Source organism: Dromaius novaehollandiae, chromosome 10 (assembly GCF_036370855.1).
Source record: "Dromaius novaehollandiae isolate bDroNov1 chromosome 10, bDroNov1.hap1, whole genome shotgun sequence".
NCBI classification, from domain to species: Eukaryota; Metazoa; Chordata; class Aves; order Casuariiformes; family Dromaiidae; genus Dromaius; species Dromaius novaehollandiae.
Window position 1 is genome coordinate 20210867 of NC_088107.1, and position 27637 is coordinate 20238503.

The 27637-nt window shown below is 35.8% G+C and overlaps 1 protein-coding gene across 3 annotated transcripts in view; it reads right to left on the minus strand.

The window, feature by feature from the left end:
* Positions 1 to 27637, minus strand: part of VPS13C (vacuolar protein sorting 13 homolog C) — a 101451-nt gene that overhangs the window by 61603 nt on the left and 12211 nt on the right. For all 3 annotated transcript variants that reach the window (XM_064517508.1, XM_064517507.1, XM_064517506.1), the window contains 26 exons: positions 27362 to 27471; positions 26552 to 26611; positions 25845 to 25904; positions 25176 to 25256; positions 19024 to 19081; positions 18546 to 18673; positions 17536 to 17642; positions 16656 to 16827; positions 15668 to 15730; positions 14357 to 14492; positions 13734 to 13828; positions 11695 to 11837; positions 10042 to 10234; positions 9762 to 9876; positions 9292 to 9428; positions 8615 to 8741; positions 7526 to 7643; positions 6933 to 7062; positions 6486 to 6564; positions 5374 to 5513; positions 4688 to 4841; positions 4201 to 4277; positions 3985 to 4044; positions 2063 to 2216; positions 902 to 1018; positions 164 to 267 (listed from right to left, as the gene is read on the minus strand). In XM_064517508.1, the coding sequence (XP_064373578.1) occupies positions 164 to 267; positions 902 to 1018; positions 2063 to 2216; positions 3985 to 4044; positions 4201 to 4277; positions 4688 to 4841; positions 5374 to 5513; positions 6486 to 6564; positions 6933 to 7062; positions 7526 to 7643; positions 8615 to 8741; positions 9292 to 9428; positions 9762 to 9876; positions 10042 to 10234; positions 11695 to 11837; positions 13734 to 13828; positions 14357 to 14492; positions 15668 to 15730; positions 16656 to 16827; positions 17536 to 17642; positions 18546 to 18673; positions 19024 to 19081; positions 25176 to 25256; positions 25845 to 25904; positions 26552 to 26611; positions 27362 to 27471 (2918 nt within the window). The remainder of the gene's footprint in view (positions 1 to 163; positions 268 to 901; positions 1019 to 2062; positions 2217 to 3984; positions 4045 to 4200; positions 4278 to 4687; positions 4842 to 5373; positions 5514 to 6485; positions 6565 to 6932; positions 7063 to 7525; positions 7644 to 8614; positions 8742 to 9291; positions 9429 to 9761; positions 9877 to 10041; positions 10235 to 11694; positions 11838 to 13733; positions 13829 to 14356; positions 14493 to 15667; positions 15731 to 16655; positions 16828 to 17535; positions 17643 to 18545; positions 18674 to 19023; positions 19082 to 25175; positions 25257 to 25844; positions 25905 to 26551; positions 26612 to 27361; positions 27472 to 27637) is intronic.

The window sequence follows — 27637 nt, forward strand, 5'->3', positions numbered from 1 at the left end:
TTATTTCCCTTTACATCACCACCAGTAGAACTGCCCCCTAAAATACTGTGCCAAATCAAGTATTTTTGAAGAGTGGAATAAGATAACGCACATTATATTTCACTTTTATAGACACAAAATTAACCAACAGTGAAATAAAAATTAAAACCTTGTAGTTCAGTACCTTTTTATGAAGGGTTCTTGAATCAACATCTGTGACAATTATGTCTCTGAGCCTGGCAAAGAGTACAGTGCAACTTGGCTGAAGTAGAAGAGATGAATCAAGACCTGCACGGTATAAAGAGAGAAATGGTAGTACTGCGTAATAGAAATAGCACTTAATTTTGTGAGAGGGCATTATATGACTTTTAGATAGATGCGTACAAGCGAGATTTCATACACTATATTAAAAACGCTTACATATTCATACTGAAAAGAGCTTTGGCAGAATCAGGATGGTGGCCATGGCCGAATTTCTAAGTGAAACTTCCTCTCTCTCACTGAATTACTGATAGCCCCCTGCAGGGTGGGGGACAGGACTAAGCAAACCCTAGGAGTCCAAAACCAAAAGCAAAACAGCTCTAAAATAACAACTCAGATACGTGAAAAAAAAATCCAACACTTTGTACAACAGGAAAAGTCATTCATAATCATATTCATCTTCGAAATATGAACCTAATTAAATAACTTAAGAATAAAACATTGTTTTTCTAGATGAATGCCAATACATTATGATAGACAAGATAAACAGACTTGGAAAACAAAACAAAAAACAAAAAACCCACAAGCCATTTTTGCCAGAAAAAAAGAAAGATATCCAGAAGCTGAAGAATTTCATCTTAAATACCTTTTAGTTTAATTACTAGTACTTGCTTTGAAACTGAACTACAAGATCAGTTACTACTAACAAAGAATTTAATACCTTGTATCTTGATCTCCGCAATGTTCTTTTTTTCATCAGAAATATTTAAACAGAAGGCATCCAGCTTGGCAAAAAGCTTGAAGTCAAAGACATCCTTATCCTTAGAAATTCTAGCTACTAGAGAAGAAAGGAAGAGAAAACTTAAAATTCTGAGAGTATTGGGTTGGCTGTTTTGACATGGGTTTTTTGGCATTCAGATGACTTAGTATTGTTTCCTATAGTTTCTTTCATTACTATTAGCATGATAGAGTCTGTAATATTCCATCTCAAGCTACAAGCTCTTCTCTGAATACAACTTTATAGATAGGAGTATGAAAAGCCTGCGTTTGTTTATACATTTGATACTAGTCCCTTCTAGTGATAAGTACCTATTCAGACCTTCCACCCCCCTCAGGTTGGGGAGAATAAGGTGAAGTGAAGCATCAGCTGTCAAAAGCTATCTATGGAGAAAAGGCTAGAAGCCACCAGACATCACTGATGGTCTACGTTTTCACTAACCAAAAGTAACAGAGTTAAATGTTAACCCAAGAGCTTAAATGTTTATGGGTTTTGTTAAACTGTACACAGCAGCTTTTCCTCTAGGCTGCAGAATCAAACCAGATGATGTAAACTTAAGTGATTCAAATCATTCTTCACTAGGATACACCACTTTCAGCTGGTCAGATGCTACAGTTTCACCCAACATTAAAGGAAATACAGCAGCTCCCTCGGGCCAATTGTTTCGAGATTTAAATTTTTGTTTGAATGCTGTAGGAACAGCAAGATTTTCATTACGTGGGTGAAGGACTCAATTACTTCTTTGAAAGTACATTTAAACTGTCTAGTTAAATAACATGGCATAGTTATCAAACTATTGGTTTTTTTTGTTTGTTTGTTTGTTTTTTTTAAACCATAAAGGCTAAGACCCATGCTGCTGTTTGAGTCCTCTAGGTTGGCAGAATAGTCATTTATTCAAATTCAAGTCCGAAAGGGCAACGAAACAAGAATAGAAAGCTCACTTGAAGACATCACTTACAGCCAAACACTTGGTTTCATTTATTGTTTTTTGAAACCAATCCTCCAGCCAGTGAGAACCACTCTGTCACATGAGCTTTGATCCTCACCCCATCCGTCAAAGCTAGTAAGATTAGCACCAGGTTTTCCACAAAATGTCAACTGTACCTTTCTTTAATCTAGCATCATCTTTTTGCTTTTCTTCATTAGTTGGTGTGCCTCTGCTGCTTCCACTGCCTGATGGAGTAACAGCTGCTAGAAAACTGACAGAAGACATAAGGGCCTCTGTATGCAGCAGAAGGTTTAATGATGAAAAGGTTACCTGTTGAAAACATGAGACTCCATATCACAAAAAAGTAATTTACAAGTAAAACAGCTAGATTGAGACTGGAAGGCACCCACTAAGCACAAGAATTTCTGAGCAACAGAAGAACTGCATGTTTTACCAACAACAAATATCAAGAAAAAAAGCTTCCTGTAAAGCAGAAGAACGTTAAGCTTAGAAAATAAGTGAACCTGACAAAGATATAATGGCTGTAACTATTAAGCTATAGTCTTCTCAGTACAAAAGCAAAATTATACCAAATGAAATTAAAACCATGAGAAGCGGGGAAACTGCTTATCTTTTAGATGGCTTATTAGAAGAGTTACACCTACAGTAAAGCAGCCTAATCTAAAACAGAATTTCGTCTTCTCAAACAGTATGCTCTGACAAATCCAGAGCCATTCTTGGAAGCTCCTGCAATAACACAGCATTATGTAAAAGGATAAGTGACAGGTGGTTGCTGTGCAAATATTCAGGATAGAGGCATTTCTCAATAAATTCACTTAAAAAGTCCAAAAGTTGGATAAGAGCCTGCCTTGTAGTTTAACAAAGGTTATTATCCAGTTAAATGGGCTTAAAATTAGGAAAAGAGAGCTCAAACTCTATTCTTCCAGACGCAGAAGTCCTATTAAAGACCTGCTAGGGAACGCCTCATGATGTGGAGAAAGTTGAGTTCTCTAACACAGTTCATGCATAGGGTTAAGTCAGGCAACTCAGCATATACATTCACTTGAATGGCACCAGAGTAAAACTATTATCCCTTGCTGGAACTTCAGGTACCTTTTTTGGCAGAAAGAGTCCAGCATTAACTGGACTTTCTTATGAAGTCTGTCGATACTCTAAAACTATGAGGTGGCCAGTGGAATATTTCAGTCTTCAGTACTATCATGCCAAAAAAGGCCAGGCAAATTATCTTCCAGAAAGTTATAAAGTAAGTATTTCAAACTAAGTTTTATTGGTAAAGGGTGGAAAATACCTATCACAGAAAGAAGTATTTTCTGATCTTAGCATTGTTCCTCGAAGTAGAAAAAGTGACAGCCCTTTGTAGTTTATTTGTGGAATTGCTCAAGATACTATCTTCTCTTAGGATGAGAACTCTGACATCAAAAAACACACCATAAGCACAATAGTCAGAACTTAAGAAATTTGGTACTTGCTGTTGAAAAACATATCCATATACCACAGTAATTAATAAAATGTATTATATTCTTCTTCTAGAGTCCCTGATAGCAGTGAGAGGAAGGAAATGGAGTATCACAAGATGCTCCTGATTCACATTTCAGTGTGAAGAATTAGAACACGCCTGGCCACTGCCCCCCCCCCCCCCAAAATATCACTCATAAATGAATTCAAAGTTAGACTTTAGACTCTTAGTAAATTTAGGCAACAGAGTGCTGATCAGATAGTTCACACAATACAGATAAGTTATTTGTCAGGAAGTGGAAAGACTTCTAGACCCACTGCATTTTCCATAGTAGGCATCTGAACTACATCATCTCATATGGATGAGGAAGATGATGCATTCTTTCATTATTTGACTTCTATCCACATGAGCTAGCTACCCAACTTTCCTCCATCATTAAGAAACAGATTAAAATACTGCTCCTGCATATTAAGTTGTATAACAAGTTTCCAAGTGCTTTTTAATTCTTTTCCGCCTTGCTCTAAGGAAGAAAAAAAAAAAGGCAAACAAAAAAGCCCCACCGATTCCCCCCCTTCTAAATAAACAAATCAACAGAAAACAAGAAAAACTACAAGCACTCACTTGAATCATCTGTTCAGTGTTGTTGAAAGCTGTCTGAAAGCTTGGACCATTTCTGTCAGCCTGAAAATAATGATTACCGTGAAGGTTAATAGTAACTCAAACCAGCCACTACACTCTTAACAAGATAAAATGAATCTACTCTGAAGAGCAGATTTAAGACTTTATAGTCTTAGTGTATAAGAATGCTTTAAAAATAAATAAAACGCTTTTATATACCTTGATATATTCCACCTTCAGAAGGTCTAAGCCAGGTTTATCTGAAGAGCTAATGAGATGAAGGGGTGTTTTTCTACCTGTAACATACCACACAAAATACACAAGAATTAGGCTGTCAAAGCACCAAAGGATTTGTGCCTCGAAGAAAGGGATTAACTTTCTACGCAGTGTTTTAAAGTATGTTGTACCACTGAATCTAAATCAATGGTTTCTCTTTGATTTTTCAGTCCAAAATGGCAAGCATGTACCCATTCTACATCCAAAGATTAAGCACTAAGCTATTTAATTATCTAGTAAGCATTAAGGTGGGAGGCCAAAACATCAACTGTACCCATAGGACAACTGTTGCCAATGGAAAATTGCATACTAAGTATTGTATCTGTAAAACTACAACTGTATTTGGATTTTAGTGAGAACACAGGAGAGCCACACTTTCAGACTAATAGATAAAGATATATAGTATTACACTTATTTCATTACTTATTACCTCCAATATCATAGTAATCCAAGCTAATTTTCTTTAAGTAACATACAACTGCTAAATTATAGGTTCTGATTGTAGCTTCTGTCCCCAGATGCATTACATCAAACACAAGAACTGTTTCCTCAGTTTTCTTCTGCCTGGTGAGTTCTAACACAACCTAGACAAGCAAGAAATACACAGTTATGCCATCTGGTATTCTCATCCCTCAAACCAAGAGTAGAGAAGAAAAAAAGAGAAAAAAACACAGAAAACGCACCAAACAGTGCTAACATTAATGCCTTGCTTGGTTTAATAGTCTTTTTTTTTTTTTTTTTTTTTTTTAAAGGCGTTAAAGTATATATAAAAATTTTTTTAATGTAGTGAATACTTGGGTGTGGAAGGCGGGAGAATTTTGTATCACAGGAATCTTTTGGGGTTTGCTCTTTGTAAGTGACCTGTCTGGGCATTTACCTTGTTCTTCTATTGCAACACTTCTTTCAAATCATGATTTAGGGTATTCCTGATGGAAAATGATGGTACTAAAACAGAGTTTTTTGATGTGTATATGTATTTTTTTTTTTTAGTGGTGACTATGTTTTGTATGTCCAACTTGGAGAACACCGGTAATAGAATATGAGGTAATTTTTTTTTTTTTTTTTAAGTATTCCTTATGTAGAAGGTAAAAATAGAATTTTTAAAAAGAGATGTACCTCTTTAATCTCAAACTTTAGTTGAAGATCTGTCAGCTCCTCTTTAACAGGTTCTTTATTTTTTTTTTCTTCCCCTTTCATTAGAGACCTGTTCGTTGGTTCAGAACCTTCTTCAACATCAAAATATTCTTCTTCAGAGTCTACAGAACAGACGTGACCTTCTCTTTACTAACAATGATTTTCCAGAAACAGGCACAAATGTCCTACCCTCTTTCCCATTCCAATATAACTGTAAACCAATTGATCAATTTAAACATAATCTGACAAAATACACTTTTTAGATCTATACTGCTTTCTTACCCATTGAATTAAAATGCTTAAGTGAAGAGGAGAGAAAGAAAATTAAAGTCCCTATTAAGGAAAGCATTAGTGTTTAGCTGTATCATTAGAAGTTAAAGAATCCACACAGGGAAGAGTAGTTATAAACAGTTATAATACCAATACATAAATTCATTTGCTATCCTAGTTCTGCATTTTTTTTATACAAGAAAACTTTGCTAGTGCAAGACGCTCAAGGATAGTACTACCAGCGATGCTCAGGCCAGTCTATTTCTACCAAATTCTGGCTGCTTATGCAAGTACACGTCCTTTAGACACATTGCTGAACTTTCTTTATGCTCACCCTTTTTGCCATAAGGCAAACACAATACAGAACAACTGAAGTATGTCCTACACAGACTCCTGAAGGGCAGCAGCAGATGAGTATTTGGTTAAATATGTTTATTTAAGTTACTTCTGAAATAACAGGTTCCCCAATACTCTTCTCTGAAAGGTATCTCATGACATCTGGATAACTAAATTGGTATGCTGATAACTTCCTAATAAAGCTGTTATTAACAGCTCACTCTACTTACATTTGGGGAGGTTGCTAATGCAGAAACTTCTTAATATGAACTAATCCCCCCAAAATAGTGTTATTAAAAAAACAAATTTAGTATTTTGAGGTAACATCAGCTCCTTTATCCAGTACTCTTGTGCAATGGAAGTTAGAGATAATGATACTTATCTCTGTCTCCATAACATGTTTCAGGATCAACATTAGTCAGAAAATTACAGTTATTCCATAAATTATGGCTTTCTACTTTAACAAACAAGTATCTGTAGTGTCTTACCTGACTCTATTTCTGCTAGCAACTGTGGTGTGTTAAGCAACCCTTTGCTAATAACAGGGATTGCAGGAATAGCTGATATCTAGAGAAAGGGAAAGAGAAAAAAACCACTATTTTAAAGTTTACATAACCTAGTATGTTCAGTCATATTTTCGCCTAAAGATGCATCTTTCACTTGGCATTTCTCGTATTTCCTAGAAAGGTCAATTTTGTCAATACATATACTGAAGCCAGCATGACAAAGGCCCAGCTAGCCTTGTTTGTGTAAATCCAGTATGGTAAGTCACAATGAAGACATTTTGCCTGGCCCAGCTGGAAGCTTACATATCTCTTGTTTCAAGAGAAGGAGATGACAGACATTAGCAGGAATACACTAAAATGATCACTTTAATGATGTCATTTTTTATTTCAGTTTTTTTGTTTTGTTTTTTTCTCCTATAGTCAGCATACCTTTGTGCTTGGAATTGACATAGATGACTTCTCAGGTAATGGAATGCTATCAATCAGATCAAAAATTGCCTTGATTTTCTGGTCAGAAAGTCTGACATACACCAAAGGAAGCCCGCCTGACACTTTAAACCTTAAAACAAAAACAAACAAACAAAAACCCACAGAAGAGAGATTACGAGAAGGAGAAAATGATTACTGAACTAAAACTTAACATTTGGAACCTTTGGGTGTAAGCATAACCCCAAAATTTGATTAATTCCAAGTACATACCAATTCTCGATTTAAAATCTTATTAATATCTATATCCATATATAAAGATCACACCACAGTAAAGCCAGCAATTCTGTATTAAAAACAGATGCTGGACTCTATTTAAACAGCGTAGTCAGTAACCAGTGGAGGTGACAAGGGAACGACCAGGAGAAAAAAAAAAAAAAAAAAATAGTAGGCTACTTTTATTTCCTTCCTATAGAAGGATCTAGAATTAATGCCTTCAAATTCAAAAGTGTAACTGAAGCTTTGGGGAAAACATAACTTGCTTTTCTATAAGTACCAAGTAATTAAAAAAGAAGTTCTCAACATTAATACATTACTTTGCCATCCTGCTATCTTTCTCGACCATTGATTTTGCCAACTGTACATGAATATCCATAGGCTGTAATACGTGCAAAGTTGATGGATGTTGAAATCGAGCTTTTTTCCAGTCTTCACCTGCAAATGTTTAGATAATTTAGATGAAAAAAAGCATTGCTTGCTAATAGCTCTAAAATAACACGCAAAGGTAATCGACTAGCATCACTAGAAAAGGTTAAAGAACCCAGTCAAACTGGAGAATCTTAGACCATTTAGGTGAAGTATTTTAAAAGCTTCTGAATACATTTTCAACAGCCTTTAATAAAAAAATTGCCTTAGCAGCCTTGAGCCCGATTCTATACTAAAAGATATATCCTGACATAAAATCACAAAAATATAACAGTGACTAAGCATTTCGTTGACTGCACAACTCAAGTCCAAATGAAGCATCATTACAGCCAATTCCAGCTTTATTTTCCTCCATCTTATGGAAAACAAAACAGTTCTATGCATTTATTTTGCTTGCTAGCATCAAAATAAAGAATTGATACACATGCTAAAAATAACAAGCAGTCATTTTCAAAGAAACTAACAAGAAAATTACTCAGTTTAATACCAGAAGCATGTACTGTAAGACTGTGTAGTTGTGCCAGTTTTCATACATCTTTAGTTAGTGCTAGTTTTGGTTTGCCTCTTTTCTTTAAGCAACATACAGGCATACCTCGTTTTATTGCACTTCGCTTTACTGTGCTTCGCAGATACTGCGGTCTTTACAAATTGAAGGTTTGTGGCAACCCCGGGTCAAGCAAGTTCCATCAGCGCCATTTTTCAAACAGCATGTGCTCATTTCATGTCTCTGTGTCACATTTTGGTAATTCTCACAATATTTCATGCAATGTTTTTTTCGACATAATGCCATTGCACACTTAATAGGCTACAGTATAGTGTAAACATAACTTTCATATGTTTGTGTTACTCGCTTTATTGTGATATTTGCTTTATTGCGGTGGTCTGGAACCGAACCCACAATATCTCCGACGTATGCCTGTACTTATTACACTTAAGTATCCTTAACCAATATTTTGAATAAACAGCAACTATGTTGTTACCTGCTCTGACAAAAAGAAGTTGCACATTTTTTATTTCCACATCAAACTTGTCATAAGCTTTGTCCATAATCTCCTCTAAAGATGGAAAGCTAGAAGTTTGACTACTGCCTTGATTTACGCTGTTCAGCTAAACACATAAGTGACAAGAAAAAGTTAAGTCTACAACTTACATATACATGCTATTAATTCTAGTGAAGATGAAAAAGATGATTCTGACTCCTACAGAGAAGAGATCTTAATTCCAGACTTTGCTCAGTAAGGATAAACAGAATATGTTTTTATAAGTTTTATCAATCCATTTAATTTGAGTTACGAAAAAAACAAGTTTATCATTAGTTAAATTTATTGTTAGAGTAAAATATTTATTTGATCAGACAATTAAAATGAAGTTAAGTGCCATTTTTCAGCTTTACAGGAACAAGAGAGTTATCTTTCAAACTCCAAATAAAGAAAAAATATTTTTTACATTCCCTTACATTAATAAAAGGCTACCATTTTAGGAAAAATTAAAAAAATTAAGTTCACATGTCATCCTGCTAAAGAAATGCAAGGAAAGATGTTATATGGTAAGCTAGTAGGATCTTGTATCACAAACAATGAAAATTACAGCTATATCCAGAGAAAAGAGTATTTTCTTCTTTGGAGTGCAAAAAAAAAAAAAGAAGCCATTTATATACCTGAAATGTACCGAAGTCTAAAATAAGCAAATCTGATTTTTCATAGTAGAAACCTGTCTGTGGAACCACAAGGTAGGAAGGTTTCAGATTAATCTTCAAGTCAAGGACTTTCCGCATTTCAATAATGTGAACTAATCCTTAAATAAAAGGGAGATTAAAATTGACATTCTATTCACTAGTAAAACATTTCTTCCATTCCACATATAAAAAGGTGTTGTTTATTCAAAAGATAATGCATCTTGTGTACCATTTTATTGATTTCTCATTAAACTGAGGGTTCCTCTGCACAAAGCATCCACTAACCCTCCAAGTCAAAAAAGCTCCCCCCACCCCCATATAAATATGATCCTAAAACATTATATTCTATTTAGACGGCAACCAAAACTTAAGCAGACTTTTGAAAATCCCACAGAAATTCTTATGATATTCAGGAGTTCACCTCAGAGATGAGACTGATGCCATCATCCTACCTGTAGCAGTTCTTTCCTTAATTTCTTCCAGCTTCATTAACGTGGCTGTTGTTAATTTTTCAAGATCCATTCCCTTACTTGTCTGGAAGAACTCTATCATTGCATTTATTGTTCTCTTACAAGAAAGAGACACAAAATTATCAATATATACAGAATTCACTTAGTAAAAACTCCAAAATATGACACATGATTTGACAGAGCAAGAACGGTGAGAACAGGGGGCAAAGAAGATAAAAATGGAGAATCAGAAAAAGAGGTTTCTATTTGAGTTATTACTCACTGCATCGTATTTTATTTCCACAGGCTGTGATTCAATAGTAAGACTCTGGTCAGCAGCACTATCCTCTGGGTTAATATTAAACTCTATCTTAAGCAGAGAAGACTTCTTATCCCCTATGGAAGCCACAAGGGATGGTACAATGTTTTCTTGTCTCAGGCCTGTAATATACCAGTTTTCAAGCTTTGCTTCCACCCTAAAGATGACAAATAGTTAAATAATATTTAATTACAGTACAGAACACAGTTCTATCTAGAAAAGACATACAAGATTAAAAAGCCTTTGATAAAGGAATACATGAAACAAACCTAGCTACACAGGACTAATGTACCACATAGTTAAGAAAAAGTTACATTAATAAATAGGAAAAACAAATTAAATAGGAGGCAAGTTGTTCCCAGCAACACAATGGTGATATTTTCTTATTATGTCCTGTCAGCTGAGAGATGGACTCAATTTAACTTTCAAGCTCAAGTTTATTAAGAGTTATTAAGAGAATCAGTTACAAAAGAGTAGGAATGTTAACTGTTACTTATTGATTTCAAAACAAGTTATGGACAGTTTCACTCTTTGGTGCAAATGGAAATTCTTTACTGTCATCTTCATTAGGAACAGGTTCATTAGGAACAAGATAGGTAGGGTCAGCAACAAAACGCCTACAAAAGCAAGTCCTGCAAACACCCCTAAACCAGACAAATTTCATTCAGCCTCAGAAGGACATATTAGATAAGAAACTGTTTTTACAGTCCTGTGTCTATACAACCAGAATTTCTGTACTCCCTTGATCACCCCTTCTCTCTTCCCCCATCCCAACTTTGGGATGCAACACAGTTTGGGCATAATAAAGATCACAAGCATGGCTCTATTAAGATAGCCTAGTTACATTTTTTCCCGGAACTTCCAATCAACAAAAGTGTCTTTTCTACAGTTTCACTCATGCCAATTATATGGCCTACATTTATGTAAAATATTTTCAAATTTCTTTGCATTTTTGTGCAGCATTCAGGCTGCACCTTTAATATTCCTCAAAACCGTTTTCACCAAAATGTGTCAAGAGTCAGCAGCTGAGCTGGTAAGCTTATGCACAAAGCAGAAGATGAAGGAACTACAAATGAAAGCATGAAAAGGGCACAGACTCATTTTCCAGACACTAAAAATCTTGTTTGCTGACTGTACAAGGCAATAATTTTTGTTTAATATTGCTGGTGTGCCCTTATGTTAAAAGGCAGGAAGGACTCAGTTTCCTGTATTCTGGGTAATCTCCTAACCACCACACAGAGAGGGGGGACACATTTGTCAGTTCTGTAGGAAGTCAACACCACATTCAGTAGCTTGGTGAGAGTACACTAGCCAGACTATTTCATACTGCTTAAATATCAACTCCCAAAATTAATATTCAGCACTTCAACATGTGGACTCAAGAAATAGCTTATTAATGTTCATGAAGACTAACAATGCTCCTTTCTTCATTCCACTCTACATTATCCACCACATAAGTGACAGTAACTTTTCAAATTACCTATAAAAACAGTGAAAATACAGAATCCCTGTAATTTTACAAGTCAATATACAATATAATGCACTGTCCAAGAAAAAAAGAATAAAGTTGGAAAAAGAAGTGATGTTTCTACAAAAAGAGAATACCAAGCTAATTACTTTATGGCTTGTGCTCCTGGACGCTGCGATATTTTGGTACTCAGATCAATTATCTGTACTTTAAGAGTTTCTGGCACGTTCTTGTCTTCTTTAATTGTAAGAGAAGTACTTAACAGCTTCAGTGTCACAACATGGGCAACATACTAACAAGAAGGATAGAAAAATTGAGATTAGTTATCTTGATGTGAATCATTTCTCAGAATTTCTAATTTAAACTAGTCTATGAAATGTGGTACTTGCAGCTATTCCAGCAGCCAAAGGTAATGCATACATCCCCCCATGCAGGAAGTTAAGTATAAAGCCCTTACTTTCATTCAACCCTTATCAGTCACTTCTGTAACATAAAACAGGTTTTCAAACAATGCAGAGTGTATCTAATCTGTATCTCTTGTCAGGAGGCGGAGGGGATTTTTAAGCTATGAAAGCAAGTGTAGTTAAGCTATACTCAATGCAGAACTAGCAAGCTCAAACAAAATCATCATAATCCCACCAAATAACTGTATTTTAAAAGATACTGTATAGATGCCTTTGTTATTCTTCCTGTTGAATTGCCAGGTAGTGACCTTGTCAAGAATGGGTTTTGCCTTCCTGAGGCAAGTACCATCTGGTGGCCTTGTCAATCAGAAACTTAAGAATCAAACAATATTTCCTATTTGAATTTAAAGTCTGCACATTTCTACACTGTATTGATAGGTATGAAACCACCTTTATACTTAATTTATCCAAATAAGGAATGAAAATTCTTCCACACAGGGAACAAGGAATGGGTGAAACAAATAGAAAAATGCAACACTATTGGATGATGTTTGGACTATGTCTCTTCTGTGTTGGTAAGAGATGCTTGCTGCTGCTCTCCTCTTTTCAGTTTGACAAGAACATGAACTCTCAACCGCACAGAGACTGGGACGCTGCTACTCCAGTAATTTTGAGCTACCTCATGTGACGCACATGCAGGATTATGATAAATTTAACAAAAATGTACAAGATTGGAGTGTTTTTTGGGGGTGGACTGGGGGCAGGTTTCACGAGAGAAATAAAAAGAGAATGGGGGAGAGGGGCACGGGGAGAAATGATATCCTGCTTAAAAGAAACACTGCTAATGTAAAAAGTACTTCTGTAAATGATGAGCAACTCTAAGCAGAACCACCACTCATGTTAAGATTTAAAACTACAACAGTACCAGCATTCACAGGAAATGAGTATACTGAGAGAAACCTTAACCTTTGGCATTTTCTTAGTTGTGTACTTCCAAGCTTTCTTTCCATAAACCCTCCACAAAATATAGTTATCTTCTATACAGTTTATCTTCTATTCCTTTGCTTAACAATCCAAAAAATTCTGACACACAAAAACGTATTTTAAAGTTATACTTTCCTTTTGTTGTAGAAACAAGTACTACAATAGAAGTCTGTTTACTTCAAATGATATATTAATCATTAGAACAAGTGTTTCAATGAAACATAACATGATACTTTTAAGAGAAACCTCTCTGAAAATTACAAATATTAGGCTAAGCAGGAAATAATCACGTTAATGCTTACCTTTATAAAAACATCCATTCAATTATCAGAATCAAACCGACTTTTTAAATTTAAAAACGAACAAGAAGACCATACAGACTAATTCAGTTTTCACTACAACACATAGCAAGAAATAGATATGATGAAAAGGCAAATATGGAATCTCTTTTCATTTACAGTCAGTTTTTTTTTATTGTCTTTCAGGTTGTGAGCAGGTATCTATATTCCAATTCCAGATACTTCTAAATCAGTCCTGCATATGGTTATGCACAAGGGCATCCAAGGAAACATTAGCCATTCTTCATGTTTTCTGAAAAATAATTTTCTTTTTTATAATCACTTTTGCATATTCAGTATAGACTGAATTTGCACTGACACATATTCCATCAGTAATTGCTTTTCCTAAGGCTAACGAGCATCAGAAAGTTTGGTTTTTCTGTTTGGTTGGTTGGTGGTTTTTTTTATTATTTTTTTGTTTTTTTTTTTTTTTTTTAAACTATCCCCATAAAAGTTGCCTACCTGCTTTGGTAAAGAAAGGTGATGGGAGCTGTCACTATATCCAATAGCAGTAAAAAGCTTAGCTTTCTCTTCTGGTGTCATTAGTTCATCAATAGCTTAAAAATAAACAAATCCATGCATTTACATTTTGATTAGTAACTGTAAGTGATTTCCCTTTAACATGTCTACTGTCCTTTACACAAGTTCAGCTGAAACATCAAGCCTCAAGTTCCATATTATAAAATTACGTACATAGAACCAGTCTTCTTGCACAGTGTTACAAACCTTGCACAGACATCATCATCATTTATATTACAAGAGGAACCATAACTCCCAATAATCAAAATAGCTTTAAGGAGTAGTATTAGAACTATGAGAACTTCTGGTTCAGACAGCAGATCAGTAGAAGAATATAGTATTTTGATTCTTAAATGTTTATGGCCATTTCAGAAGTATGTCTTATTTGTCAACTCAATATTCATCAACGTTACGTAATACTATAAAACGAATCAATACTGCATGGTACTGTCTTTGCCTTACTCTCTTCTCCGGTGCAGTAGGAAGCACGACATATACTAGCTTGCTTCTTGCTGTGTATAAAAACTTACTGTATATAAAATTAGTATATTACAGCTTAAACCTACTTTCAGGAACCGATGATTCTTCATCTTCCTTTTTTCTAGATTCTTTCTTACCCCAGAAACCACCAAACCAGCCTCCACTTTTTTTTTCTACTTCGGTGGTTTTCTTCTTCAGTAATTTCTGTCCTGATCTTATCATCTACAAATCAGACATTAAAATACAGAATAATAATACACTGTTTTTACATAAGTAATATATGCAGTACACTGACTAAACAGACATTTAATTGAGACACAGGAATACCATTTCTGCAAGAGATTAAGAATGCTTTGACTCACACACCAGATAAAAGCAAAAAGAGAGGCTGAGTGAGAAAGCAAGTGTGTGTTATTTTGCATGGCCTTTCTTCCTTTTTATGCATTTCACTACCATTTAGACTACAAAAAGACAAGAACCACACGCAAAAAGAATGTAAGAGGAAGCAAGAAGCAATTGCATTTCTTAAATCCAATTCATTAATACAGTAACAAATGTGAAGACTGATCCTGTAACACTAGGTATATTTTGAACTTTTTAACTACACCATACTTTCCATCTTAAAAATGGAAGTCTGACCAGAAACATCACAAAATTCAGCATCATCATTTTTCCTTTGTCATCTTCATTTTACATACATCCTGGATGTATTGACAAATACTGATGTTATATTGTCATGAACAGTAATGGCACAATGCAAATATAGAGGCTAATTTTAATGCTAGGAAAACAGCTACCAGTGACATGCTCTCAGAAGACTATTCTAAGCTTACGCATGGTGTGGTAGGTGTTTTTTGCTGCAGATACAGCACTTTGCATACTGTTGCAACAAGCAGCTCAATGTTAACAGTGATTTCCAGAGTCAAATGCAACTAATGACCTCATCTGCCTTTTAATGATTTTCTCAGAGTGGTTCTCTAATTAGATTGCCCATCCTCTAAAAAGGGACCAGAACATATCAAGGTAGGTAGTATGGGAACAGCTGTACATGTTGGATCTCACACAGTGACAGTACCAGTCTTGAAACAACAGAAGTCAAAGGAAGAAAGGAGGGGAAGGAAAAAAAAATCATTAAATCATCATCCCAGATAATGGTCCAAATAGTATAGAGTGTGTAGCAGCAACACTTTGCACACACATATAGTTTCTACTTGGGTGTTTCGGAACTGGTTTCCAATCTGAAAATTAGTTTACTCCTGTCCTGGAAAGATAGGCAACTTGCCTTCTCTCTTCCCCATCCAGTCACACTCTTATCACAAAGTTTTTCAAAATATTATCATGACAGAACAATCCTGTTTAAAATGTTACAGTATTATTGAACAGAACTTGCCTCTTACCTCAACTTGTGCTTGTTGTCTTGCTAAAATTATGTTGAAGACATCAAGTTTTCTTTCTAGGTCCTGTAAAATGTATGGTAAAATCATTAGCCTCTAAAGGACATTTGAAAAAAAAAAGCTCACCACTACAGCTCTTCTACTAGCCTTTTCACATTCACACTCTAATTTCTTTCTAGACATGCTCTTTTCTTTCAAAGGTATACCTGCTGCAGGCATTCACTAGAAGATGAAACCTGATGTGCAACAGTCTAACTGTTTTAAGAGATCAATTTGTACTTCAGTAAATGCAAAGCTCATTAATATGTAACCAAAAAGGGTTAATTTAAATAGCACTATTATTTTCTTTCTTTCCACAAAAGGTTGCTCTGTACTCTCAACTTCAGATTAAAATTGTATTTCCACAGAGCTCTTGTGCACTAGTAAAACCATCAACCACGATTACTGTCATATAAAAAGAATTATTTAATAAAGCCCCCAAAGCACACATACATACTTTCAAAAGATGCTGGTAAGACTGTCACTTTAGAGAATGTTAGCGGGTGTCATGTTTAAAGTGACTTTAACTTACTCCAGCTTTATCTTTGAAAGGCAGACGTTATTACCACTGAGGTTGGTTCAGGCTTTATATAGAAACTAAACAAGGGAAAAGCTACATTTCTTTCTGATATTTATGGCTCTTAAAAAACCACATACTACAGACTCAGCACTCCACTACACTCTGTGCAAATATTGATATAGCTACCCATTATCCCCTTCTATTTCAAAACACATTAAAAATTTGGCATTTAATAGGAAATCTTAAGAGACTGCTCTTTAACTCCTAAGTCAATGCTCAGGAAAAAGAGCTTTCTTGTGGTCTTAAAAACAGCCATACTCATTGGTTAAAGACCTAGTAAAAAAAACAACAGAAAAAAACAAAAGGAAAATTTCAGTAATAAAACAATGTCTACTGAACCAAGAAATATACTGCCGCAGCAACACCACATACCTGAATTTGCCTCTGTGCTTCTTCTGAGAGTTTACTCTGCGTCAGCTTGTTCTTGTACACATTTTTATAACTCTTCAGAAGCTGCCTATGTTGTTTTATGCTACTCCATGACCACATACGAGTATGTCTTTTGATATGAACTTCAAGAACACTGTTACCTGCATATTTCCACCTACAAAATTCCACACTTGTGAGTAACTTCCCATTTTATTTTGTGCATTACAACTTAAAATTACAGAGGCAGTTTATCAATATGCAAATATTTTGTTCACAACTTGCCATGTAAGTAACCTCACTTATAAGGAAAGTTTACTGGTTTCAACATTACTTTCGAAAGACAGACTCCTATGTTATATTTAATGACTGAAGGACTACACATCAACATTTTCTATTGACTGTGCATTTGTAAGTTTGGTCTATAACAGCGTTAAGTACACAGTCATTAAAACTAAAGCACTTGGATAATCAGCATCAGTTAAGTATTTTGAAAAAATCCACAGAATTTATCTCAAAACTTCATGAAATGAAATTGCAGGTGAGATGCATGTTTCCCTTGTAACACATTTGATAATTTCAGAAAGGTTAAAAAAAAAAAAAAAAACACACACACACACACTTATCTTCTAACCTCAAGAGGGTAGACTGGCATTTAGCTTAGAGAATATGGGGGCAGAGTCAGCCTTGCAAGTTGGATTTTCATTTGGTTCTTTCATATGACCTCTCCTGCAAATCTGTTTATACTTGGCCACGCAAAGCACTGTTAAACTAATAATGATGCATGCAATCTTGCCATTAAACCACCATTAACCACCAAGGAGAATGAAGAGACTAGAGAGGAGCTCAGTGTCTCCCAAAGAATGCATGAACATATGCAGCTTACCATTGTTTAGCATTTTTATGGAGAGATACATTTGGTCTGAATCTTCGGTACGGTACATTGCGAACCATGTAGTCTATAGACTCCAGAAGATCTATCATGCTGAGGTACTAAAGACATGAAAACAAGTTTCTCAGCAGAAGTTGGTATTTTGTTACATACTGTTTAAAATATGCATACATTTACCAGAGTCTTCAGTATTCCTCAAAGAATATAGAAATGTAGGCCTATACACTTCCATCAGTATGAAAGAGCAGACCAACTATACTCACTGCCCTCAGAGAGCACTGCCATATGAATTTCAGGTTCCCCTGAGGGCCAAAAACAATTTGTATTTTCTGTTGGCCTGCTCACCACCAAGCATAAGACTTTCTCAAACTGATCTTATTTTCTTCCTTTGTCAACACCTGATTTCCCCAGTTTGAAACAACTTTGCATTAGTTGATGCTATTGGTACTGTTACAAACACAGCTTATGCTTTGACATGAACAAGAGCTTTAAAAAAAAAAAAAGTATTTAAACAAACTAACCATAAATAATGGAGAAATTTGCAACACTGACTGCTGAGAAGCTATCTAAAGGAGTTACTGGATACATCAGTGGGCTTGGCTGCCAAAGCCAGTGTAGTTCATTCATTCCCACCGTTGTATCTTGGCATCTCTTCAGTTATAGTGTTGGCTTATAGTTTTATCAGATAACGCAGAATACGGGCTACTCATAAGGATCATTCCTTTCTCTATGTGAAAAAAATTGCTACTTTAAGTGGTGAATATAGGTCAGGGAACCTTTCCCAGAGTCCAAAGATGACATAGGGCCAGAGTGTTAGGATCTACCACCAGGACATGCCTGTTATACAGATGTGCTTACATGGCTCCCCCTACACAGTCTAGACAGTCTACTCACATATAAACAGAAAACTCACAAACAATGTTTTTAAACAAATAAACAAAAGAATCCTACAGCTTTTGTCACAGACTCTAGAATAAGTAATAACAGATACCAAGCCAGCTTACCTGTGGCTTAGTGAGTTCAACAGCAATTCTCTGTACTTCTACATTCCAATCGAGCTTGGGAGTTTTTAGTTCTACTTCTGCATATGGGTTGATAAAGAGTCTTGCAGAGGCTGATACTGGTCTAAAAACTTAAATATAAAAATTTCAGATTAGTTCTATGTTTAAGACTTAAAGAATGAGAAGCCATTTTAAAGTACTTTCTTCTGCTACCTGATAGAAGTCTGAAGAGACCAGCTATACCAAACACTTACTAGGGACAATGTGTATGCTTAAGACCCACAAATTCATCATGCAACTCGTCACAAAAATGAAGTTAGCCCTGCAGTCATCAAAAGGCATACAAGTTCTAAGCTGTTACATTATGGTAACGTTTTTGTAAAATAAAGCTAGTTAGGTCACACCTATGTGATCAGGCCAGTCTATTGTATGCTAACATGCTTACAACAGCTGTACATCCATTCATTCCTAGCTTACTTACTATACTGGTAGTCTTTAGGCTGGTTACCGCTACATGGAATTCCTCTTTTTAGCTGATCCTGCAAAGAAAAACAACACTGGCTAGTAATTGCTGAAGAGTGTTACTTATAGATGGTTCTCTAAGCTTTGAGTAGACCAACTCGAATTCACACGTACTCTGCAGGTTTGCTTGTTTGTTTAAATGGGAAATCTCATGCAGCACAAGTACTTTAAGAGCAAACAGTTTTAAGATTGGCTTTCTCCAGATTAAAAAACATCTCAGTTTCTCATATCAAGAAAAAGCTCAGTGAAATCTTCATTCGACTTCCCTCAAAATCTTGCAGATTTAGAAACATATAGCTCATGCGCACATTTACATGTGAAAGATAACAGATAAACTGTTTTGTTTTTAAATTCTTTGAAGGTTCCCAACAGTGTATTTTCACATTCTACCCTTCCTATTGTTTAGCATACAGTTATGACACTTGAGTCTTCCAGTATTCTGCAGCTAAGAGAGGAACTCAAGATAGAGAGTCTTATTTCAAGACAACGTCTATCTTGTGCTATAATTCTTCAGTGGTCTATCCAGAATGCTACACTCAAAAGTATTTTATCTTGTTTCAGAACTGCAATGGCACAATCAGTTAAAGCAGAAGGCCTTTTAGAAATATGTGCATATTAGCTACTATACAAAGACAGATAAAGTGCTTGTTCCTGTTATGTTTTATAACAATAATATTCACCATGACCCATAGACCATTACAGATCTTTTTAAAATTATATCTGTATTTTAGATTATGCTCTAATACATTTTAGTCACTGCAGCTCAGCCAACAGGTTTATCTATAGCGCTGTTCACAGGAATCCAATAATCCCTACAACTACTGCAACAGTTACTGCAGTTGAATATGAGGTTATTTACAGTGAGTTACCAACAGGCCTCAGCAGCCCTCTAATCTGCTACAAACTGTTACACTGTGTTTGGTTTCTAGGCTAAGCTCAATATGGCAGAACTGTAGTAGCTCAATTTCAGCACCTATTTTAGGAAACCTACACACACAAATTCCCTGACAGGAACTCCTAACTTAAAAACAGGAATGAAAAAGAACGTTTGCTGAACGCTCATGCTTCTAAGCTATTGTGAAAATTTAACTAGCAGTTTGATCCAACACCATCTCTAAAGCAAAATATTTCTTCCCACAAATATAGAAGACACTTTGCTACAAGGAAAGTTTGACATTCATTTAGGGTTTTTTTGTTTGATTGTTTTTTTTAAATGAGGCATGCTGGATTTCTTTTTGTCCCTTAATTCATATACAACCACTCTCTGTGGGCTGCAGTTCCTCTGTACAAATACTCCAATTTCTAAACAAGAGTTTATCTTAATCCCAGAGGTGCAGTCATATGAGACAATCTGAAAACCTGCTGCTGTGAGAAGTAGCCCCAACTCCCATCCTTCTTCCCAACTCTGGAGTCCACTCCCTGCTTTGTCATAGCACTGAACTTTATGACCCCCCACCTCAATAAGCTGTCCTGGCTAAGAAAAACAACATAGAGAAAGCAGCAGAGCAGTAGGAGGAGGAAGACAGCAACTGGTTTGCCTCTTTAAGCAGCATCAAGATGTTTAAGCATCTCAGCCCTCCCACCTGCTGTAGCTTGTGTGCATCAGTCTGCTCAGGAAAGTACCAACTGCTCATTTACTCTTCTCCAGAAACCTTGAATATCTGCCTACTAAAAGTTCTCAGGTCTTCATCAGGCAGTCATTTGAGCCTAATTACCCTATTACTATCAAAATCCTTGCAAGCAACCTCCATGTTTAGAGAAAAGAACCAATCTTCTCTTCTCTGCCCTCCCAAGGAAAGTCAACAGAGAAAAAAGACTGCCCTCTTCTTTCACCAACCAGGGAGCCGAGTCACAGAAAAAAATCCTGCACTCAGCTGCAAGAAAAAGGCAATGATCTAGAAGAAAAAAAGATAACCTGTCATGCCATTAGGCTTTGCAGTGTGCAGCTCCCCATCAACATGGGAGCTTCTTTGCCTCTTTCTTCCCAGGAGGGCAGGGAGGCAGGATACCTTCTGATGAAAGAAAAGCGTTTCATGTTCTCTTATTCACAATAGTGCAGTAATTTTACTACATATTTGTAACGAGTTGAATATGAGTTTTAAATATCAACAAGATCAAAGTAAGTTAGCAATGGAAGACCAATTCTGAATAAGCCCCAGTAATTCCAATTTCTTAAGGTAGCACCATGCAAGTCCCAGGAGGAACACAAAACTGACCGAAACACATTTTAGTTTAAGCATTTTCTCTAAAACGCACTTCAAGAAAGAAATTATTATTTTTAAGACTTACTGTTTCCCTTCAAAGCCTGACTTACATCCAGGACATGTTTTACATTCACATTGCTTAATGAAAGATAAACAGATACTAATAGTTGTTTTTACCAGGAAAGTAATTCGCAACTACAAATTTCTTCAAGCTACTCCTTTTCCCAGTTTCTTATTTAAAAACTGATTTGTTTTTTTTTTTTTTACAAAAGGTACATTTTCTAATCAAAATATTTGCATTTCAACTTATTTCCTGTCTACTGATCCATATTAATAAAAGCTAGCTTTCAATTAGATTATTAAATATGTAATAGTTAATCTCATAAACAACCATATGCTCATGTTATTTAAACATAAAGACTGTTGTATGAAAGCGACAGATTGCTAAGGATTACACAGCTTATTATCACTACAAGGCAGACCAATTAGCCATTTTGATAAATCTGATTTCTTGATAATACTGCTTAAAATTAAGACCTAAGTGGCCTGTTTAGGTGGGAGATCTACTTTTCCAGGAAACAGGCAATACTAAAAAGTACATATAAAAATGTTTCTCTTGTAGCATGGAGAAAGACTCAGGTCTTTAATACAGAGAATGTTACTAACCAAAATGTGTTATTTGAAAGATTTGTTTAGTCTGCATACTGTTTCAAAATCCTGAAAGAGTCAAAACTTAAAGGAGCACAGAGGATTCACAAAACTAATCTTATGCCCACGCTGAATTCTGTCTTCCCTTGTGTTTCTTCAACTTTTCTCAGGTGTGTTCCGAGCTTACTCGTACTCTCTCTTGCCTCCCTTTAGGCACAGGGCCTTAACATTGCCAGGCTGCCAGGAACAAAGGACACACAGAAGACTAAAAAAAAAAAAATCTGTCATTCGTGCTTTAACTGACAGAAGTTCTACATTGAACGGTCAAAAGATGCACAACAATCAAATAATGGAGATGATGCTGATATGTAGACTGATACCAGTACACAGACCAAAACTGCTAAGGGTTTCCAGAACCGGAAAAAATCGGAAGTGGGAAGTTGCTTTGACTCAATAGGTCAACACTGTCATCACAACACTGGATACTGTCTGCTATGCTGAAAATGCTCTGCCCTCACTCAAAAAAATTTATGTGGAAGAAACACAGCAGTTTTGGGAAACTGAAAACTCAGTTTTATAGTCACAGAGGGCAAGACTCCCAACTCCTTCAGAAAGTATGCATTAAAACCTTGATTGATGATGAACTAGAAAATGGTACTTCCTGACACACAACTCAAGCACAACAAAAAAACACTAACATCTTCACTTGCAGCTTTGCCTACTTAGTTGATAGTAAACTGAACTGTCCTCTAAAAGAACTGAGATCTAAGCTGACAAAACAGTGTCACCCAAGCCCACAAAGCCATCTGTCCATAGGCATGTCGGACTGATTCACAAAGGACCTTTCCGACAGTGATAGTACGACATATTTGAAGCAGTAAGGCTTTTGCTGCTTGCAGTTCAAGAACCATGTATTCTGCACAAGTCAGTTTGCATTTACATTTCACTTCACACAGAGATAATGGAGAAAATGGTCTAACGACAAGCTAAGACGCTAAGAACAGACAGTATTATGATCAATTAACCACTGACTTCAGGGTAAGTCTTAAGAGTCTATAGCTAAAGTAAATTCACTATTATTATAATATATAAACACCTCTGCTAAACTAAAAAGGCAGAAGTGAAAGTGCACTGAGGCGATTCAGCTCTTTAAACAGCTAAAGAAGAGACACTGTATGACTGGAAAAGAAGTCAACATATTGATACTATTTTCTACATACAATGAATTTATGCCCCAGTCCTGAGGCAATAGAAAAGCCCTACAATGGGAGCCAGAACAAAAACAAAAGAAGGGCTTAGATTTCAAGTTTTACACAATACACGAGATTCATAGAACATTAAGCAACTGGCTGTTTTTTAAACACATAACAGCTTTGACTCAACCCTCCACACCAGTACCAAGCCCACCAGGTTAAGCGTAAGCGTGTATTTCATTAAGGAGAAATAAAGATACTCGTAGAAGACAAGCACAACAGAAGGAAAGGAAATGAGCTGCATTTGGAGCCTTCCATCCTTACAGGTTTAGAAGGTGAAGTACAAGGAGACACAGAGCACATGCATAACCCTTATAAACAATGGGTAATAATGGATCAATTTTTGCACAAATAGCACTCACTCACACCAGAAATGGCATGTAGATACACATACAGCATACACTGCACATCTGATCTCCTCCACAGTAAAATGAAGAGATTCAGACAAACTAAGAACAGTAATCAGATGTCCACTATTCCAAGCAAAGTAAAGCAGCTTCTCCATAACCCCTTCTGAAACTTACTTCCAGAACTTAAGATACTCAGTACCCAACAGCTCACCAGAGTAAGTAATGGCTTCTCATTACCTAAAAACGAGCTAACTCCTTTAACCACATTAATGAAGTAGCCATTTGAAATAAAGTTCTCAACAGAAATGGTACTTTGGTAACTCAAAAGCCCTCAGCCAACATAGAGAAAAAGGCTGTTTGCTCTCAGACTCAATTAATGTCACTATAGCTGTCCTACTCACGATGTCAAAGTTCCCTATGCCAAAGTACCTCTTCCATCAAAGTAAGTCTTATGAGATAACATAGCGATGAAACAAAAGCGAAACAAATACTTCACATACTTACAGTATTAAAAGTTCCAATGTTCTACTACTCACCCAGCTAACAGCAACTCAAAATATGAATGAATGAGGGAAACTAGACATAGCCTCCTGTAAGCCCACGAACCCACATTTTACTTTATTCTTCCCCTTTAATTACCCTTTTAAAATATCTGCCTCCTGTTCTGTCTAGGTTTACACTTATGGCCCTCATTCTGCCTCTCATCATTTGCACTGGAGTACCGTCATCTATTCTTCTCCAACGTCAGCACCACCCAAGTTAGCTTCACCAAGTACTGTTTCTAGCATCACAGCAGGTCCTTTTCATCTATATCTTCCACATAGCATGCCTTATCTGTGTTCCACCCAAACTCATTTTAAGAAGTCTTCATTATTCAGCCCTAAATTATCTTTAACATTTAAAGCTGTGACCCTTTTCTGTCAAGCACAGCACACTCATTCATCCATCTGTATAATGTATTCTACTAAAGCGTTTCCCAAGTTTTGCTAAAGCTTCTTCCCATAACTGGGGTTGCTCCTTTAAAAGAACCACTACATGATCCTTTTCACAACTTTTTAAAGTCTGACAATGAGTACGTACTACCTATAAGCTTTGGTTTCTTAGAACAAAATGAAAACACAATTCCCCCTCCCCCAAAAAACACACTCCCTTCACTTTAATTTCTTGTTCTTCTACTCATTATTCTCATTTACAGTGCTAGTTTTAACCATGTAGCTAAGGTATCTGGATAACAGTGATGCAAGTTCCTCTTCTGATATAGACCTAATAATTCAATTATTTATCAATTCTATGCCCATTTACTATCTCAATATTACCATTTTTATTACAGTAGCTATATAACAATTTATATAGCCCAAATCTTTAACATACAATACCAGGTAAACAGCAAGAAGTCAAGATGAATTTAACAGAACTGATTTTACAAACCCAATTTTTGAGTATTTCTAAATAGAAAGGAGGCAATAACATATGGAGTTAACAAAAAATATTAGCCATCAATGGTATGATAGATTAAGATATGACCCTGGTATGAGAATATAGCTGACCAAAAGAAAGGGCAGAGAACAAAAAGAAAAAAAATTACTATGGTCTATTTTGCAATACTATAGTAACTGTGAAATACACAAATGTCTAACGCAGTTCCTTCTACCTTACCAATATTTGTTCACGGGAGCCACGATAACACATTTTGCTTTGTACATTCCAGTAAACACTGAGGCCGTCCAGGCACAAAAGCTGTGAAGTAAAGAAAGCATTCAGCAGGTTCCATACTCGGTATTCAATCTGTTCTATGAGGTTAGCTTTCCACACACACACACATCTATCTATCTATCTATATATATAAAATAGTTGGCCTGAGAAAGAAGGCAGGATTCTTAAACCCTTCTTACAACGTTCCTATCATTTCTTAGATCTTCAAATACTCATTTTAGCAAGTGTGAATCCCAAATATGTTAAGCATACAGACTAGAGTAGAAACTGGCAATGGTAATTTAACACAATTGTTGGAAATTGTAGTTACTATGCAGATTTAAGACTTGCTGCATAATGCATTTAATGAATGGATCAGTGTTTGAATTTATGGCAAATTTTCTAAACCATGGAGTGGAAAGTTATGTCTTACATAAAAACAGTCATTTTGGTTCTACTTCTGTCTGGATACAAACCAAAATTAAGAAAAAGAACAGGAAAATGAGCAAAACAAAGTGCTTTTTCAATTTTTCTTTAGAACCCCAGATTATTTCTCTTGCCCCATTTCTACCACAGACTACCAAAATCAGCTGCTAACTGCACTTGTAAAGGAGTTAGGAAAAAACACGTTACCTTGTATATCATTTTTGCAGCTTCATTCAGAATAGAAGGTGTCCAATTCTCATTTGTTGTCTAAAAGTTAAAAGTAATAAATATAAATCATATATAAATCATTCTTTGTATCTTATTCAATATATTTGAGGTTTTATTCTATACTTTCAAGCACAAAATGCATCATCATTTTGGTCCTACCAGACAACAGGGGAAGTCAGTTTCTCTAGACTACACATATAAGCAAGACTCAACACTGAATTTGTCAGGTTTAATTTTCAGCTCCTTATCCCATCTATAGAATCCTTAGGATCTAACAAAAACAAGGGTTAACTGAAATTTTCTCCTCCATTTCTCAAAAGCCTGGCAAAATACCACATGTCCAGTGTCACAAAGTAATGTTCATCATAATTTACTTATTAGCCCTGGGAATAACCTGCTCTATAAATGTTAATGCTTTCATCTAGTTTTAAAGATCACTTGGATCATAAGGTCACTTGGATCATAACAAACAGTTAGCCTTGAAAAGCCCAATCTTCCCCAAGTCTTCCCTTCTGCCTGTAAAAACATTAAGTACCATCTGCATGCATGAAAGACTGTCTAAGCTTTCAGCTCTATGCAAACTTTCATTATATCACACTAAACACAAACTTCCCTTTCAGCTATCCTGTCAAAGACGGTTAAACCAAATATGTAAGCACATGCACACGTTCTCACACACACATTACCAGTAAGCTAAGTTCACCCAATGTCATTCCCAAAGAAACTGGACACTGTGGATCTGTGATCTAAAAAAAATAGAAAAAGAGATGTTTATCTCTCGTCTGCCCACACAACAAAAATGCAACATCTCATTAAAACCAGATCGAATTCTGAGCTGTTTTGAGGGTCTTCCTTTGCTTAATAATAATACTAGCTGGATCATTCTTAGACCTCTCCAACTTGGGCCAAAAACCAAAATGGATGTGGTATAAAGGCTTAAGACTTAAATCCCAAAGTTCCCTTTCAACATCTAATAATCTTTGTATGGGGAAAAAAGAAGTCCCAAAATAGATTTGGGAAATAATCTACATCTAATCCTTCCCTTTCACATGCAACTATCTCAAACTGCCTCATACTTCTTCCTTAAGGAAGCTGGAAGTGGGATGGCATAACATCACTTCCATTTATATAAAGATTCTCAATCATCAATTAAGTATTTTTAACCATTTGCTTTCTGACTCATCTCTAACCCCCACCAGTTCCTGCCATTCTGTATCTCATCTGGTACACTGAAAAACTCTGTACTTCAACAGCACACACGAATGCATGAGAAACAGCCACTACCCACATTAGGTGAGAGACACGCTATCAAACAGGGCAAAAGAGAGAATATCTATTGCATGTATCCAAAATATTTACGGCTTTCAGTCATACTTGGTGTATTTTACCTGAAGAGGTATAGAAGAAACCAGTGTCAACTTATTTCTAGAGACTACATAATAATCACCATACTGGAGTCCAATCTAAAATGAAGAAAAGGTGTTCCAAGTACTTACATCATCTTCATATTTAACATGAATGCCTGTGATTTTGACTTGCACATTTTTTATAACTTGAGCTGCAAGCTTTTCTAAAAAAGTATCTTTTTTCTCTTCCTTTGGTTTGTCTAAAATAAAAAAGGCATCATTACAGTCACATCTTGAGTTGAACCATACTGACAGCTATTCCAATGTACACTTAATGTTCACTCTAATGTAAATACTGGACACTTGTTTACTTATTTACATTAGATATTTGCATTTTTCTCTTAGCCTAAAAAGCATAATGCTTTA